This window comes from Camelina sativa, chromosome 2 (genome assembly GCF_000633955.1).
Source record: "Camelina sativa cultivar DH55 chromosome 2, Cs, whole genome shotgun sequence".
Lineage (NCBI taxonomy): Eukaryota > Viridiplantae > Streptophyta > Magnoliopsida > Brassicales > Brassicaceae > Camelina > Camelina sativa.
The window spans coordinates 27,969,306-27,985,938 of NC_025686.1; the positions used below are offsets into that span (position 1 = coordinate 27,969,306).

The 16,633-nt window shown below is 37.8% G+C and overlaps 3 protein-coding genes, 1 non-coding gene and 1 pseudogene across 8 annotated transcripts in view; 3 read left to right on the plus strand and 2 right to left on the minus strand.

Moving 5' to 3' along the window:
- LOC104743681 (kinesin-like protein KIN-14B) overlaps window positions 1-8,223 on the plus strand; it is a 10,548-nt gene extending 2,325 nt beyond the window's left edge. Inside the window, exons 2-24 of one of the 3 annotated variants that reach the window (XM_010464742.2) lie at window positions 841-1,050; window positions 1,339-1,462; window positions 1,728-1,814; window positions 1,949-2,119; window positions 2,281-2,387; window positions 2,725-2,856; window positions 2,942-3,120; window positions 3,222-3,383; window positions 3,514-3,605; window positions 3,714-3,865; window positions 4,058-4,231; window positions 4,324-4,470; window positions 4,648-4,818; window positions 4,934-5,002; window positions 5,194-5,249; window positions 5,346-5,541; window positions 5,744-5,935; window positions 6,047-6,238; window positions 6,339-6,689; window positions 6,875-6,973; window positions 7,079-7,219; window positions 7,320-7,478; window positions 7,577-8,223. In XM_010464742.2, the coding sequence (XP_010463044.1) occupies window positions 853-1,050; window positions 1,339-1,462; window positions 1,728-1,814; window positions 1,949-2,119; window positions 2,281-2,387; window positions 2,725-2,856; window positions 2,942-3,120; window positions 3,222-3,383; window positions 3,514-3,605; window positions 3,714-3,865; window positions 4,058-4,231; window positions 4,324-4,470; window positions 4,648-4,818; window positions 4,934-5,002; window positions 5,194-5,249; window positions 5,346-5,541; window positions 5,744-5,935; window positions 6,047-6,238; window positions 6,339-6,689; window positions 6,875-6,973; window positions 7,079-7,219; window positions 7,320-7,478; window positions 7,577-8,032 (3,807 nt within the window). In that variant the 5' untranslated portion in view covers window positions 841-852 and the 3' untranslated portion in view covers window positions 8,033-8,223. Of the gene's footprint in view, window positions 1-583; window positions 1,051-1,338; window positions 1,463-1,717; window positions 1,815-1,948; window positions 2,120-2,280; window positions 2,388-2,724; window positions 2,857-2,941; window positions 3,121-3,221; window positions 3,384-3,513; window positions 3,606-3,713; window positions 3,866-4,057; window positions 4,232-4,323; window positions 4,471-4,647; window positions 4,819-4,933; window positions 5,003-5,193; window positions 5,250-5,345; window positions 5,542-5,743; window positions 5,936-6,046; window positions 6,239-6,338; window positions 6,690-6,874; window positions 6,974-7,078; window positions 7,220-7,319; window positions 7,479-7,576 lie in introns of those variants that run through there. The other 2 variants (XM_010464735.2, XM_010464746.2) reach the window with 2 other exon arrangements.
- Window positions 8,398-9,773, plus strand: LOC104743709 (annotated as a pseudogene).
- Window positions 9,708-13,518, minus strand: LOC104743701 (ubiquitin carboxyl-terminal hydrolase 17-like). Its single transcript, XM_010464752.2, has 12 exons — window positions 12,963-13,518; window positions 12,690-12,802; window positions 11,989-12,593; window positions 11,803-11,888; window positions 11,572-11,657; window positions 11,330-11,492; window positions 11,121-11,235; window positions 10,861-11,018; window positions 10,689-10,773; window positions 10,389-10,607; window positions 10,235-10,296; window positions 9,708-10,145 (listed from the first exon to the last, which is right to left on the minus strand). Exons 1-12 carry the CDS (start codon window positions 13,244-13,246, stop codon window positions 9,845-9,847), a joined length of 2,277 nt encoding a protein of 758 aa, XP_010463054.1. The 5' UTR covers window positions 13,247-13,518; the 3' UTR covers window positions 9,708-9,844.
- On the plus strand, window positions 13,923-14,004 carry TRNAS-GCU. Its single transcript has one exon. It is a non-coding gene; the product is annotated as a tRNA-Ser (tRNA).
- The window catches only part of LOC104743712, a 7,312-nt gene continuing 4,945 nt past the window's right edge, over window positions 14,267-16,633 (minus strand). For all 3 annotated transcript variants that reach the window (XM_010464773.2, XM_010464767.2, XM_010464778.2), the window contains 7 exons: window positions 15,924-16,029; window positions 15,695-15,829; window positions 15,449-15,601; window positions 15,163-15,363; window positions 14,860-15,054; window positions 14,700-14,771; window positions 14,267-14,623 (listed from right to left, as the gene is read on the minus strand). In XM_010464773.2, the coding sequence (XP_010463075.1) occupies window positions 14,471-14,623; window positions 14,700-14,771; window positions 14,860-15,054; window positions 15,163-15,363; window positions 15,449-15,601; window positions 15,695-15,829; window positions 15,924-16,029 (1,015 nt within the window). In that variant the 3' untranslated portion in view covers window positions 14,267-14,470. The remainder of the gene's footprint in view (window positions 14,624-14,699; window positions 14,772-14,859; window positions 15,055-15,162; window positions 15,364-15,448; window positions 15,602-15,694; window positions 15,830-15,923; window positions 16,030-16,633) is intronic.

The window sequence follows — 16,633 nt, forward strand, 5'->3', positions numbered from 1 at the left end:
AGTATAAAGAGATAACATACAAATAATTATTTACCTTCAATGACACGCTATCTGGTCGGTCCAAACTTCCATAAAAGAAATAAATAAATAACAAATAAAATTCAATAAGCACCACCACACAGATCTCTGATTATACTGCGTGTGCCATTATCATTTAATCGATTAAAATTCGTTTTTTTTTCATTGCACCTTTATCATGAATCATGAGTATCATCATCTTATGCCATTGATTCTTTCTTTAATCGTATTAAAAATAAACTATAGAGACTAATACTGTAGCTACCTACTCATTGCACCGTAATTTGGAAGTGTCATTGTGTTTTAGTAGACTAACTACTAGTCTCTCTATATAATTTAATCAGTCAATAAAAATGCTTACTATATTTGATATATTCCTGAATTTAATCAGTCAAATAAAATGCTTACTATATTTGATATATTCCTTAATCTTTGAAAAAAAAAAAATTAAAAATAAAGAACCAAAATCGAACACGAGAAGGCGTCGTTAACTGTCATTCAATTTGTGTCTTAAAAGACGTTTTGGTGTCTCTGCCATTCAATTTGTTTTGTTTAGTTTTATTAAAAAAGGAAGAACATATCAAAAAACGACATCGTATAATATTCAGTGCCTCTGCCCTTTCATTTTTTTTTTATATCTGAGAGAGAGAGAGAGACAAAGAGACAAAGTAAGAAAAAAAAGTAAAGAGAACACCAAAAAATTGGATTTGGAGGTAATAAATTTCAAAAACTTTCGTTTGGAAGAATCTGAGATTCTCAGCTACCAGAATTGTAGTGGGTTTGTGGCTAAATCTGGAATAGGGTTAGGGTTTTTTTTTGGATTTGTAAAAAAAAATGGCGGAGCAGAAGAGTAATAATAACAATAATAGGTGGAACTGGGAGGTTACTGGGTTCGAATCGAGGAAGTCTTCTTCTAGTGAGGACTCCGTTCATCGGACTCCGTCGTCCACGCTCCGACGGTACTCGATCCCGAAGAACTCGCACTCGTCGGAGCTTGCGTTTAAGGTTCAGAGTCTGAAGGATAAAGTTCAGGTGTGATTTCTTTCCTTAATGTTTCTTTTCAGATGAGAATCTTAGCGATTTGAATGTGAATGTGGTTGGATTAGTATTTTTTTTGTCTTTTTGTTTTTTTTTGAAAGCTACGTTTCTATTAAGAGAATTGATTTTTATGTTTAGACGAGTATAGAGCTGAGCTTGTACAAGTTTTTAGTGAAATGGTATTGGGGTGGTTGTGTGAGTAGGGATGCTTGATTGAATAATTAAGTGGGATGATGGTTGATGAAGCTGTTGTTTAAGAAAAGTGGGTTTTGGTTAAAACAGCTTGCAAAGGACGATTATGTGGGATTGAGACAGGAAGCTACTGATCTTCAAGAGTACTCTAATGCTAAGCTTGAAAGGGTTACACGTTATTTAGGTGTTCTCGCTGATAAAAGTCGTAAACTTGGTAAGTTTTTTTTAGTTCCCTTCACTGTATTATTCCTTGTCAAGTTTTGACAACAGTGTAGGTTTTTTGGTAGGATTTATGTATAAGGAACGCTGAGAAGATAAGAATTTCTTGGCCACTTATTCAATACTGGAGGAATATTATATATCTTTGTCTATATACGTTTTGCTGTAGATTTTTGTTACTGTTATCTCCTTCATGTTTGTTTGTTGTGGTGAATTTGGGCGAATGTGTTTTGTTCACTTATCTGCATAGCCTATCACAGATCAATATGCCATTGAGACCCAGGCTAGGATATCTCCACTTATCAATGAGAAGAAAAGACTGTTCAATGACTTATTGACGACCAAAGGTGCAGATCTTCCATTTACGACGTGATTAGTCTTTTCTCTGCCCCCCTTTCTCTATCTATACTTTTGTTGATTTTCCCTTCAACACTTGATTTTCTATATGACCTGAATGTGTAGTTTATTTTCTACCTTTCAGGGAACGTAAAGGTATTTTGTCGAGCAAGACCATTATTTGAAGACGAGGGTCCTTCTATTATTGAATTCCCTGATAACTCTACCATACGTGTAAACACTAGTGATGATACTCTGACCAATCCTAAGAAAGAATATGAATTTGACCGAGTTTATGGACCTCAAGCTGGACAAGGTGAGTTAGCTTACTTTACCGTTGATGTAGTCTTACTTTATGCTTAGAACTGTTTCCAGTGTTGGTCTAAAAATGTAGCAAGTATCCATACTTGGTTTGGTTTACAAATATAGTCTATGTACTCCTTAAACTGTGGAACTTATTCTGTAAATTTTCCCCAGCTTCATTGTTCAGTGATGTCCAACCCTTTGTGCAATCTGCGCTGGATGGGTCTAACGTCTCTATATTTGCCTATGGACAAACTCGTGCAGGGAAGACATATACAATGGTTACCCCTCCTTTCCCTTTCCTCTCTGAAATTTTGAAATTAGATATTAATCTTGTTTGGTATCCGTATCATTGATGCTGTTCTGCTTCTAAAATCTTCTCCTGCTTTTAAGTGGTTATTTATATGTTTATGCTTCCTATACATTTTGGCTCTGTAACAAGCCCAAAATATCTATGTGAATGAACATTGAACTGTACAAAATTTCATGGTGACAGGTTTTAATACGGTAGGCAAGCTCATGTATGTTCATAGTGTTATCTTATCGATTTAGGAGAGTTCTACATAAGGCCATTTCCTCTCTGTTAGTTTGAGTGATATGATGTTGGTTTTTTCGCAGGAAGGATCGAATCAGGACCATGGTTTATATGCTCGTTGTTTTGAAGAACTTATCAACTTGGCCAATTCTGATTCAACTTCAACATCTCAGTTCAGGTTCTCTGTTTCAGTTTTTGAGCTCTATAACGAACAGGTGCTTCCTTTTTCATTTTAAGTGAAACATGATTATGATATGAAAATTAAAAGTTTTTTCTAATTCCGAAACTTTCATTTTCTAGATCAGGGATTTACTCTTGGGTTGTCAGAGCAACTTGCCGAAGATCAATATGGGGTTACGCGAATCTGTTATAGAACTATCGCAGGAAAAAGTTGATAGTCCATCGGAGTTCTTGAGAGTCCTGAAATCTGCATTTGAAAAAAGAGGGAAAGATAAACCAAAGTCTAATGTGACTCACTTGTATGTTTTACTTTGTGCTTTACTCTTAGTTTATGCTTATAATTCTCTGCTAAGATTCTCTACTCATGCTATTTTTTTCCGGATTTCTGCTCTCTTGGTAGGGTCGTCTCAGTGCACATTTGTTATAGCAATACAATTACGAGAGAAAATGTAAATAGCAAGCTCTCTTTAGTTGACCTGGCTGGAAGTGAAGGTTTAACTGTGGAAGATGACAATGGAGATCATGTAACTGATTTGCTCCATGTAACTAATTCAATTTCCGCGTAAGTTTAAGTGTCCTTCCCCATTCCTTTTTTTTTTGTTACTTTACAATTGTATATTGTACCTATGTTCTGATTATTTACCAATAGTCCCAGTAGCCTTTGCTCACTGCACACGTCTCGAGTTCTGTAGGCTGGGAGATGTTTTATCCTCTTTGACGTCAAAAAAAGATACGATTCCTTACGAGAACTCATTTCTTACAAGAATACTTGCAGATTCAGTAGGTAAATGCTTATCCTATCCAGTGCATGTGCCTCTACGTTTCCTTTGTGTTAAGGATTTCTCCCCAGTGATTGAATGTTTAAGTGAGAACAAATTTCTTTAACGTACAGGGGGGAGCTCCAAAACATTGATGATCGTCAATATTTGTCCAAGTGCTCGGAACTTGTCTGAGATAATGTCATGTCTCAATTATGCCGCTAGAGCTAGGAATACTGTACCAAGCCTTGGGAATCGAGACACAATTAAGAAATGGAGAGACGTGGTAAGTGGAATTAGAGAATTGCCAGCCATCTACCTTTCTCTCCCGTCTCTTGACTTTGATACATATAGCAGATGATTCTAAATTTTCAAATTATAATACATATTACGATTTGACTTAATAGTAACTTTTTATTCTAAGTTGCTATTCGTTTATATATGTACACGTGGTTTGAAAATATCATTCTTCCTGCAGGCAAATGATTCTCGGAAGGAGTTATTGGAGAAGGAGAGGGAAACTCAGCGTCTAAAACAAGAGGTTACAGGTTTAAAACAAGCACTTAAAGAAGCAAATGATCAGTGTGTACTGCTCTACAATGAAGTACAGAGAGCGTGGAGAGTTTCATTCACACTGCAATCAGATTTAAAAGTATTCAATGATGACTGGGATAGTGTCTCCTTATATCAGTTATTCCTTATAAGATTCCTTTCTGCTAACGATTAACTTATTTGTTTTTGCAGTCAGAGAATACGATGGTTGCAGACAAGCATAAAATAGAAAAGGAGCAGAATTCTCAGTTACGAAATCAAATAGCTCAACTTTTACAGTTCGAACAGAAACAAAAGCTGCAGGTGCAACAACAAGATTCCACCATTCAAAATCTTCAGGTTGGTACTTTATTAGTATCTACTTTCTAAACTTTGGCACATGTCTCCTCGCCTTTTATCTTAAACATCTACGTAACAGAAAGTAGATTGTGAAATTGCTTTCAAGTAGCATTCCGTGAATGTGATAGACGTGACATTCACTTTCCCTTTTTTTTTTTTAACATAAATCTTGTGCAGTCTAAAATGAAAGACTTAGAATCACAACTAAGGGAAGCCCTGAAGTCTGACATGACAAGATCAAGAGATCCAATGGAATCTCAGCCCAGGGCAGCTGAGAACACAGTCGATTCTTCTGCAGTTACCAAGAAACTTGAGGAAGAACTGAAAAAACGTGATGCTTTGATTGAGGTTCTGCGTTGTCTTCCTTCTGAGCACATTTTAATTAGTGACTTCCATATTTTTGAGTTACCAAAATAATATTTGACCTGAACATTTGTCTGAAGAGAGTAGTTGCTTTCTGCAGAGGTTGCATGAAGAAAATGAAAAATTGTTTGACAGATTAACAGAAAAGTCGGTGGCTAGCTCGACTCAGGTGATTCTTTTCTCTATCTTACACTGCGCATGATTCAGTCACACCATGGACGCTTCTCTTTTTGGAGCTGTTGGAAGCAAAATAATTCTATCTCCTCTCTTTATTAAATGTTACTAATTGTCATACACATGGAGATTTTCCTGCTCCAGCTAGCTATTTGCTAAAGCTTTCTCATTCATTGTTGTATATAGGTATCTAGCCCCTCATCAAAAGCTTCACCAACAGTGCAGCCTACAGATGTTGACAGGTAGTTATTTGATCACTTGGAACCATTTAATCCAACATTATGTCTTCTCTATTTTTGTTTACTTCCCCTTACCACCTGATCTGTATTTTTCTTCAGGAAAAATAGCGCTGGCGCTTTAGCATCTTCAGTGGATAAAAATGAAGGCGCGATTGCAATAGTAAAATCCAGCTCTGAATTAGTAAAAACCACTCCAGCTGGAGAATACTTAACAGCTGCATTGAATGATTTTGATCCCGAACAATATGAAGGTCTTGCAGCCATTGCTGATGGCGCAAACAAGCTTCTTATGCTGGTACTGCCACCGTGCTAATATTTGATGTGGAGTACCCTTTTAGATTTTTCAGGGATGTAAATAACTGAATCTATTTTACCACAATTTGAAGTTAGAACTACAGTAAATTCTGTTTCATATATATTGCTGTTTGGGATAGGTCTTCAAATATTCATAGGTTTATATGTTAAGAGAATTTATGGGTTTAATTGTTGACTTGCAGGTCTTGGCAGCTGTCATAAAGGCTGGTGCTTCCAGAGAGCATGAAATCCTTGCTGAGATCAGAGATGCTGTCTTTTCATTTATGCGGAAAATGGAACCAAGAAGAGTAATGGATACAATGCTTGTTTCTCGAGTCAGGATATTGTACATAAGGTCCTTACTTGCACGATCACCTGAGCTTCAGTCGATCAAGGTGCATAACCAGATTTAATTAGCTAATTTTCCTTTTAGCTTTCCTGCTGGTGTGTGACTCTAAGTCTCTTCTCCCGGAAAAGATCAATCTCACGTCACCCACTTTTTTTAGGTTGCTCCTGTTGAACGCTTTTTGGAGAAGCCATATACTAGTCGAAGTAGAAGCTCCAGCGGGAGTAGCAGCCCAGGCAGATCACCAGTTCGATATCATGATGAGCAGATTCATGGCTTTAAAGTAAATTTAAAGCTAGACAAGAAAAGTAAGTTGGTATCTGTAGTTTCAAGAATCCGTGGACATGACCAGGTAAGATATCTATGAGTCCCAGAGATCCTTTATTTTAACCTTATAACTGATTATCCAAGATACAAACATACATGCTTCTCTTGTTTCTAATTTTTCTTAGGATACTGGGAGGCAGCAGGTAACTGGAGGAAAGCTGAGGGAGATACAAGATGAAGCCAAAAGTTTTGCCATTGGAAACCAACCCTTGGCTGCTTTATTTGTTCACACTCCGGCTGGTGAACTGCAAAGACAGATTAGGTCATGGCTTGTAGAAAGTTTTGAGTTTCTCTCTGTTACAGTAGATGATGTTTCAGGAGGAACCACTGGCCAATTAGAGCTTCTTTCCACAGCAATTATGGATGGCTGGATGGCTGGAGTAGGAGCTGCGGTGCCACCTCACACGGACGCTTTAGGACAGCTTTTATCTGAGTATGCAAAACGAGTCTACACTTCTCAGATGCAGCATTTAAAGGTATATATGCCATGTCAAAGGTGAACTTGATGTGTGTTTTTTTTTTGAGTTGAAAATTTCAGAATGATTTCAGCAGTAACTGATTTTAAATAAGAAATCTGTTAAGGGATTATGTTGAGATCTCGGTCTTAGTCGCTAGAGAACTTGTTTGCCATGTGAGATCTGATATGGGAGTGTTTGATTAGGATATTGCTGGTACTTTGGCTTCAGAAGAAGCAGAAGATGCTGGTCAAGTCGCGAAGCTTCGATCAGCTCTCGAGTCTGTTGACCACAAAAGAAGAAAGGTAAACCCTGAAAAAGAACCATATGCTGTCATAACGTTAATCTCAGTCTTGATCTCCTAAGAGTTTTTTCAAGTACCGTAATTCCATTTTCGTTCTATATATCAGATTTTGGAACAGATGAGAAGTGATGCAGCTTTGTTTACCTTGGAAGAAGGCAATTCTCCTGTTCAAAATCTTTCTACAGCAGCTGAAGACTCAAGATTAGCCTCCCTCATTTCTCTAGATGCCATACTAAAGCAAGTCAAGGTATCTATAACTCTTATCATTTGAAACCATTACGAGTCTTTCTCTCTATCTTAGTTATGATTAACTACAAGAAGAAATAAAATCGGTTTGCTTCTTGAAGGAAATAACAAGACAAGCCTCAGTCCACGTTTTGAGTAAAAGCAAGAAGAAAGCATTGCTTGAGTCTCTTGATGTACTTAATGAACGAATGCCTTCTCTCCTTGATGTTGATCATCCATGTGCACAAAGAGAAATTGATACGGCTCACCAGTTGGTCGAGGTAAGTGATGAATACAAGTCGAGAAAAAAAAGATCGATCCAAAAGTCTTGAGAAGTTTGATAACTTGTAACTTGCTGTTTTTATTTATTGGACTGCAGACGATTCGAGAACAGGAGGACATTCTTCAAGACGAAAAGAGACCTCCATTAGAATCAATATCTTCAACAGAAACCGATGTGTCTCAATGGAACGTTTTGCAATTCAACACGGGAGGCTCTTCAGCTCCATTCATCGTAAAATGCGGAGCAAACTCCAACTCGGAGCTCGTAATCAAAGCGGATGCTCGTATTCAAGAACCTAAAGGAGGAGAAATCGTGAGAGTTGTGCCAAGACCTTCGGTTTTAGAAAACATGAGCTTAGAGGAAATGAAACAAGTGTTTGGTCAGTTACCAGAAGCTCTAAGTTCACTGGCCTTAGCTAGAACAGCAGATGGCACACGGGCTCGGTACTCTAGACTATACAGAACTCTAGCCATGAAGGTTCCCTCTCTAAGGGAACTCGTTGGAGAGCTAGAGAAAGGAGGAGTCTTAAAAGATACCAAATCGACGACTTAAAACATGAAAGTATTTAGTATTACATATTTTTCTTTTTTACTGTGAGGCTTTTTTTTTTTTTTTTATACTTTGGACTTGTTTGTATTTTATATTTTGTGTCTGTATTTTGCGGCCACCAATGGTGATGGTATAGTGTGTAAGAGAGCCGTTTCAGCTCGAATATAGTGAATTCAAGTACCGTCCATGGTCAATGCACCTCATCACACTTGCGCTTATCGAAAAAAATACACAAAACCCTAGCCACGCACCTCACAACTCTTCTCGCCCTTAAACCTAAGTTTGAAGCAACGGCGCCGTTTCAATAAAAGAATGTAAAAAAAAAAAAAAAACCTTATTATAAAGATTACTTCGGCGGTTAGCTAATCTGTAATCAGTTTTTGTCTCATAATTGGGTAATTTGATCAAATCGCGAAACTTTTTAACAATTTTTTGCTTAAAGAGAGCATTCAATTGCTTTATCGAATTGTATTGAGAAATTGAGAGTTTGCAGTGTCTCTGTTTGGTTCGAAAGATCAATCATTGTTTTGAGTTTGGTTAGAAAAGACCACTTTGTTTTGTGTTGGATTGATTTGAGTGAGTTTTGCATTATGTATTACCTCCATTGACGAAGGAAGGAGCAGAGAAAAATGGCTGCGACTGTTCGTTCTGACCAAACCTGGGATTTTAGCTGGTATGTTCTGTAAATTCTCGTACTTCGCTTCTACTCTCTGGTGATTCGATTTAGCTCTTAGTTACACGTTTCCTCTGTATCTGATTATAGAACAGACGGATTCGATTATAGAAATCTTGGGTCTGATCAATTTGAAGGAATAGACTCAAAAGTTTCGATCTTTACCCCCACATAAACAAGAGTAATAATACGACCTAGTTAGTTTTATTACTCCGCTCAATTAGCTTAATTAAGAGGATTACACTGTTATAGACTTGTTTCTTCATAATGGGGAAGTTTGGGATTTGAATTGATGTAACAGAGCTTTTGCCAATTTTATCTTTGGCAGTAATTTGGATGTGAATTTCGAGTCAGAAGAACATGCTTTGATTGCTTACACATCATTGGCTGTTGATACAGAGGTTTGAATTCTACTCCAATCTATGAATTAATAATCGAAATTTCCAACAAGCTTTTTATCCCATTTCACTCATGTTACTGATGTGTGATCTCATCATTAATGCAGTTGCAGCCTGATAAGGTGAGTAAGAGTTATGTCGGTATCAAACAACAAGCTTTCTGTGTGAGTTTCTTCAAGTCCTCCTTCCATCGCCTTCTTTGATCCTTGAATCGCTTACAAGACTGATTTTTAACTAGACATCTTTCTTTCGGGTCCTATTCGACTTCGCCTACTTCTTTATACTAATTTGGATCTTTTCTCACCGGATAATCTTACAGGCATTTTGAAGCAACAGAGGCAAGGCTTCTTCGCGCTTCCTTCTCTGCGTTTGTAGACGTTCTTACGCTGGCCACAAGAACAATTCAAGAATTTGGGCAAAAGTAAAAAAAAAAACACACCAATGTGGAACGAGATAGTTTGATTCTTTCTCATTTCTTACCGACCGGAGAACTCAACATTTACAATGTGTTAGTCAAAACAGTGGCTGCTTTGAGCACAGATCTTACGATTTTTTATTCAAAATATGTATTATTTATGTAGTGTAAATTGGATGTGAGAAGTGAAGAAAGATGAACAGAGTTATTCAAAACTGTACACTTTAGCTCCAATATAGTGGATTCAAAAAATGATCACTTTCTATCTTTTTGGCTTGTTGGTTCAAAGTTAAAAAAAAATGATGGCCAACAGACTCAACAACAAAACCTCAATAAAACGTTTGAGCAGATGAATCACGACGGTCTAGTTTCCAAACCGGTTCAACTTCACCAAACAGGTAATCTGATAAATTCTCAATGCCTCCTGATGAGTCTTTTGTGCTACATGAGCTTGTTGTGTCTGATGAGCTAAACAGTGACGACAGACTTCCACTCGACGAGTCCACACGCGGCAACAAAGTACTGTCTCTCTGTTTGTTGCCGTGTCTTGTTGACGGAATTGCGGCCAAACTTCTTCTTTCCTTTGGTTTCCGACCACCACCGTTCTTGCTCAGCGGTCTCGGAGAATCTCTGCCAAAGAAAGAAGAGGATCATTAAATAAATGAACAAGATTTGGGTTTTTATGATGATATGTGTCCTCTCTCTCTTTGTATATTCACCTTGCATAAAGAAGCATGTAAGCTCCTTCTAGTAATACAGTCTCTAACTGCACCGGGAAAACCTACGAATTCTCAGAATCAAAAATCAAGTTTCGATAAATATATATATATATATATATATAATAGATTTAAATGGTATACTGCTGAGACCTACATTGCTGTCATCAATTTTGAACCAATCTCCATGAAGGGGGGTTTTTATGTAGCAAACATAATGACCTGAAAACGAAGTGCTCATAGCATCCAAATGGACCACCACTGCGTAGAGACTATACACAGGATGCTCCCCGTTCTTTTGGTCACTCATATACGGGCTAATATCGAGAAGCTCGGGAAAATGTATTGGTTTGCTCAGCTTCCCAAAGTTATCAGACTGCATGACCAAAAGAAATCATTCTTCCGAGGAAACCCAATAGTAGTAGACACCATCAAACTAATGAGGATGATGACTCACCTGAAAACGTTTCAGCACGACAGTAAGAATATTGGGTCCTTCCAGTATCATCAGTTTCTTTTTGGCTTTCTGGTAAGATTTACATCTGTGGTTGTTGTATAAAGAAGGCAAAGGAATTAGGAGTAGCTTTCCTAACGTATATATTAAGTTTCCAATAGAAAATTTCTACTACCTGCCACAGAAGTACCGGTTCTCTCCATCTAGGACTTCGTAGGCTGTAAATTGAGCAAGTGCTTCTTCGAGGCTTCCTATATCCCCATCTATCTCAACAGTTAGATCCATCATCAGCTCCGATCGCTCAGATTTGTGGAGGCATCTCATGCATTTAATCTGTGTAATAAAGTGAATGATTACTTGAATGCTAACAAAGCAACAGACAATGCTCTAATTTTGGTAATAAAGGCAATATACAATTTGCTAATAATATATAACCTTGGAGTGAAGATATCCACCAAACGTAAGGCCTACTAAAGTAGTTTCTTCAGCAAATGGACCAGCTGCATCAGCCTCTTTCAGAAAAACAGATTGCATTGTATCAACAGCACACCTGGCATTCTTATGAAAGAACAATGTGAACACCTTTGCGAAAATATTGAATTAAAGAAAAAAACTACTGAAAAGCATAACACATATGGATTCACCTTAAAAACTCGTGTGCATCTTCTTCCTTTCCAGGGCCAAGATGCTTCCCGATCTTTTGTAATTTTGATAAGATCTTGATAGGTGATAGAGGAGATTCTCCACCCCTTGCCTTTAAAATTAAGTATTCAAACTCACAAACAAAACACCAACTCTTCTTTCTACCTGAAAAATTCAACTATCAAGATACGATTCCACATAGTTACAAAAAGAGCAGTAATAATCACTTTGGTGTGCAGCTTACATGTTTTAGAGTGTAATCCCCGAATAAGGTATGATATAAGTGGCCGAGTGAATGCCAAGCACTGAAGGACAGCATTTGCATAACAACTACAAAAGTAATAATATAAGTGATAAGCATTAGTAACAGTACATTAAAAACACGGCCAGTCCACAGCTTAATACTAGTATATCTCTCAAACTACAATTGCTAAATATCATCATGCTATAAGCAAGAAAAGTTATCTGAACGTACCTGTTCCCTAAGTTCACAAGGCCAAATGGCTGTAATTCTACTCTATCACAGTAGAGTTTCACAAACAACTCATAAGAGAAGCTCATCTGCACACAAAAAAAAGGAAACAGAAACATTAATGGGATAATGGGAGTAGATATATTCATAGTTAAAAAACTTAAACTTGCAATCGTATTATCTAGTAACCTCATCAATAGAACTGGAAGGTTGAGATATATTTGACGATTTTGGGGGTCTAAAATGCTGAACAACTTTCTGCACCGATGTTTTCAATCCACTACTTGATGAACCTAGGGACACTTTTGGCTTACTATTAGGTTTTGAAGGTAGGAGAACAGTTGAAGATGACATTGCAGCAGAAGCACTAGATGGTTCAGATGTAATTCTTCCATGTCCAAGTGCATTCATTTCTTCTTCATACCCAACTGACAAAAATTGATCTGAAACTGACATTTCAGCCAAGTCACCTGACCTACGTGAATTTTGATTGCCAGTTTTCCGCGGCTTTGCATCAGTCTTTCTCGCTGATTCAACCTTCTCTATACGATGACGTGATTTCTTCCTACCTAGTGGCCTGGTCTCATAGAGATTATCAACCTTTTTGCTTATAGAAGTAGTGAAATCAACAGCTTCAGATGTAGCTTGCACTTTATGAATACTAGGCCTAGTTGTAGACATATCAAAGGAAACATCAACAGACTTGCCATTATCATTGGAGGGTATTTCTGATGATGATGATGATTCAATTCCAGTCATACGAGATGGAAGTTCAAAATTCGACTCTTTTGCACCTACAGAGAGGTTCAAGTCATCAAAATCACAAACCACCAAATGTGAAACCTTTACAGATCAAATCAAATGCTTAAATCTCAAGTATCTAAAGTTACCATTAGAATGAACAGAATCGTCCTTTTCTTCTTCATCGTAATCAGGAAGAGAAGGCGATTTACATTCATCCTTGTGACCTCGTCGCCAATGAAGAATCTGACACTTGCTAGAACTATTCCAACAACAAAAAAAGAATGAATTTTTAAAAGCGAAACAGTACAGAACCAAAATAAAAATCTAAACTTTACTTCGTGATCGATCGGATTCTAAAACTAGCCATCTTCAAATCTCTCAGGATTCAAAAAGATGATCAAATTAGGGAGGAAACGAACCAGTAACGAACAGATTTGCACTTGGAGCAACGAGTAGAGGTAGGGTAAAGACAAACAGCGCAACGATGAACATCCGAAACGGAGTTGGCGGCGGCATCAGTGGGGGATCGAACATGAACCTCCTCAGCGAGATAAGATTCCTCGGTGGCTAAAGCAATGAGACGAAGGACTTGGTCTCTTTTGACAGAAGCAGATCTCCATTGGCGGCGAATGAGAAGAAACACCAACAGGATAAACCCAATCAAGATAAAACGAAACCCTAGGACTCCTCCAGTTTCAGGCATTGTGTAATAAAATCTCAGACAAGAGAGGAAACGTAGGAGGAGGAAGCTGTAATTAACATTGTCTACAAAGAAAGAAAGAGAGAGATTGATGATGATGCAGAGGAGGTGGGTGATGATGAGAGTATGATGAGTAAATGTGGAATCTAAGACGGCGGAGGTTAGAGAAGCGACGGCGGGTGAAGGATTTGGGCATCTGGAGAGACTAAAAAAAAAGCTAGAGAGAGAGAGAGAGAGAGAGAGACAGAAGAAGGAAGAAATCAGGAATTGGTTTGTGTTTGTTTGTAGAGAGAGAAAGTGAAGAAAGGAGGGAATAAACGTGCACTTGTTCTCTCTCTCTTTTGTCGTTTTCGATTTTTATTTTTCTCTTTCTTTTGTGTGTTTTTGGTCCCTTCTTAGTTCTTACTGTTTTTTAAAACAAAACTAGAAAAAGAGCTGTTCTGGTTCTATCGTTTTGGAATCTTCAACAAAGACTTTATATATTCGAGGCTTTGGCCACATTATCCTGTGACCCCAAAAACTTATTCGGAACCAAACCGAATAGTTCAAAAACTATAACGAACCGAACTAGCTGAAAAGTACAATTTTATGTCTTCGTGTAGTTGGTACGTGTTATTTAATATGGAAGCCATTATTTTATTATTATATATTTAATTATTGCGGCGTATTTATCAAAAACGTCGCTTTGGCCGAGTGGTTAAGGCGCTCGCCTGCTAAGTGAGTGGGATTTTCCCGCGAGAGTTCGAATCTCTCAGGCGACGTTTCTTTTTTTCTTTTTTTTTCAACTTTTTAGTTATATATATTTAATTATTGCGGTGTGCAAAGCAACTCCTCGCTCTGGTCGAGTGGTTAGTGAGTGTGATTTCCAGGGTTCGAATCTGTCTGTCGACATTTTGCTTTTCTTTTTTACTGTATCTTTTAGTGCCCAACTTAGACAGACGTTAGTTAACACGCGCCTTTTCTAACCGTCTCTCATCTGTCTTTTAACCAGAGTCAACGATTTGCACCACTAAACTCGGTCCGTTGTTACAAAATGCGAGTCTCTTCTTTTCTTCTCAACTTTTTACTACATACAGTACAGTTACAATCATTGTTTACCCCCTCTTTCTTTTTTTAACTACATATGCTAGGCAATGCCCAAAACTTCTCCATACCATACCATACCAATGAACCAAACACAGTAAAACAAAAAGAACCAGATTCTTCACCGGCTTTCAATGTCTGGTACTAGTAGTTGTAACCTCCTTCTCTGTAATCCGTAGAATCTTTGCATAGCATCGACCTGAGTTCCATCATTGATCTTGGTGGCTCCAAGTGCTCCGGCTTCAATGCGTTTCCAAGCAAGCTTTGCATTTGTGTCGCAAATATTTCATCTAACACCTAAACGTATCAACCAATTTCATCAGAAAACATGGCAACAACAACAACAATGAAAAGGTTTCAAAACAACACTTACAGAAACTGCGATTCTCGGTCCTTTGTGCCAAGTCACATTATCTTTCCTATCTTCCAAAAGACGAAGCACATCCTGGAAAACAAAAGAAAGAACAGAACATTGAAGGTAATTGCAGAAGAGAAAAAGAACCAGTGTAATGAAATGTAACGATGTCTCTAACCTGTCCCATTCGGTCCCAGATTCCTCTGCAGATTGTCACAAACACATCGGGTAAGAAAACACCGTGTAGATGATCGATAGTTTTGTCTAGCAAATCCTTCAATGCCGTCATTCGGTTTCTAACATCCGGTTCTGCTGTGGTTTCCCTTAAGTCGTGGATGATTGTCTTTAGCTTCATCTGACTTTGTATCCTCGTCTGTTAACATAAACAAAATCAAGAAATTGATTTTAACAAAAGCTGGCTCTGAGAACAAAACGCAGAAGAAAATCGAATTTTTGGAAGATAATTAGAGAGAGTACATACATTCTCTGCGAGTTTCTCTACAAGCGCTTGCATATAACTTCTGAATTTGGCTCTTAACAAAACTGTCACCTCACTTAACCGCTCCCCCAAGACTCTGTTTTCTCCATCAGGGATATATGAATTCCACAATTTGAATCGGTTCTCTATACTCGGGCGTAAAATGTCAAGCACTCTTTTCATTGAGTTGAGAAGAACTCCAAGCTGAAAATTTTACCAAAATGACGTCAATGTCTTCTCCTCTTACAACCAGAAAAAAAAACTAGCAAAATTACAATAAGCAACTTACCTCTTTTGGAACAGAATAAGGATTAGGCGTGCCTTTGGTGAGTTTCTGGACAATTTTTAGGCCAAATATTTTACTTTCCTTTAACGGAGATAAAATCTCAGCAAATTGTTTCTCCATGGCTTCAACTATTGCCTTTTCTGAGTCTGCTACAACCTTTTTTCATGGAACAACAGTAACACTTAAATTATGATCCATTTAAACAACAACACAACAAGTGATTGGACTTAAAAGAAGTCTTTGACTTACTTTCTCCAAGGATATTGCGTATTCTGGCCACCGCCTAATGATGATATCGTATTCATCAAGTGTCCCATTGAGTCTCTCATACATCTCATCGACAAAAGGAGAAGTCAATCCCGGAATCTCGCCACATGCTTTTGACTGAAAAGTGAAAAGCAGATAGAATGTACTTAGAATGTTCTAAGTTCTACAGTTTATGATCAAACTTGGAAGAACTCATTTGCATGATACGTACCGTCTCTAGCTTGCAGAGTTCATATAAAACTCGTCGTTTCTCTTCAATCCAGGTTGTGATATATGAATAGAAAAGCTCCTTGGCATTAACGCCACCTTTAATAGGACTGCAAGACAAACAATATATTTAGGTGCCTATAGGAATGTATAAGTTAAAACTTAGTTAGTGAACTTACTTTATGTTCCAGCTAGAGATATCTCTCTGAAAGTCTGCGGTTGTTATAACTAGGTCAACAACCGCAGGTGATGGTCCAGGAGGAGGCCATACAAGAAGAAATTCCCGGAGCCTATTGCAGAGATCAACACTATATATTGCCGCTGAATGATTTGGAAGGTCTATAAAGCTGTTCAAAAGTTAACAGAGAGAAATCATTAGAAAGATAAAATGAGAAGCAAACCGGTATGTTAACATATATGCTGCATATCTTTGACTTAGTTTAAAACAAACCTTGGGAGCACGTTGCAGTCATGGATCGCTATATCAGTGGATATTTCATTTTTAAGGCTCAAGATCAGAGACCTCATCTTTTGATAAGAAGCTGGAAGCGCCATGGGATCAACTGGTGCACCTTCACTACGGTTGTTAAGTAAATCATTTGTTTCCAATAAATGTCTTCTTGACCTCTTCTTTGAAGCAGCCTGAAGTGGTGTCCGTAGGTGATGAATCACATATACAACTTAAGAAAACATAGTTCTGAAACAGATAAAAAG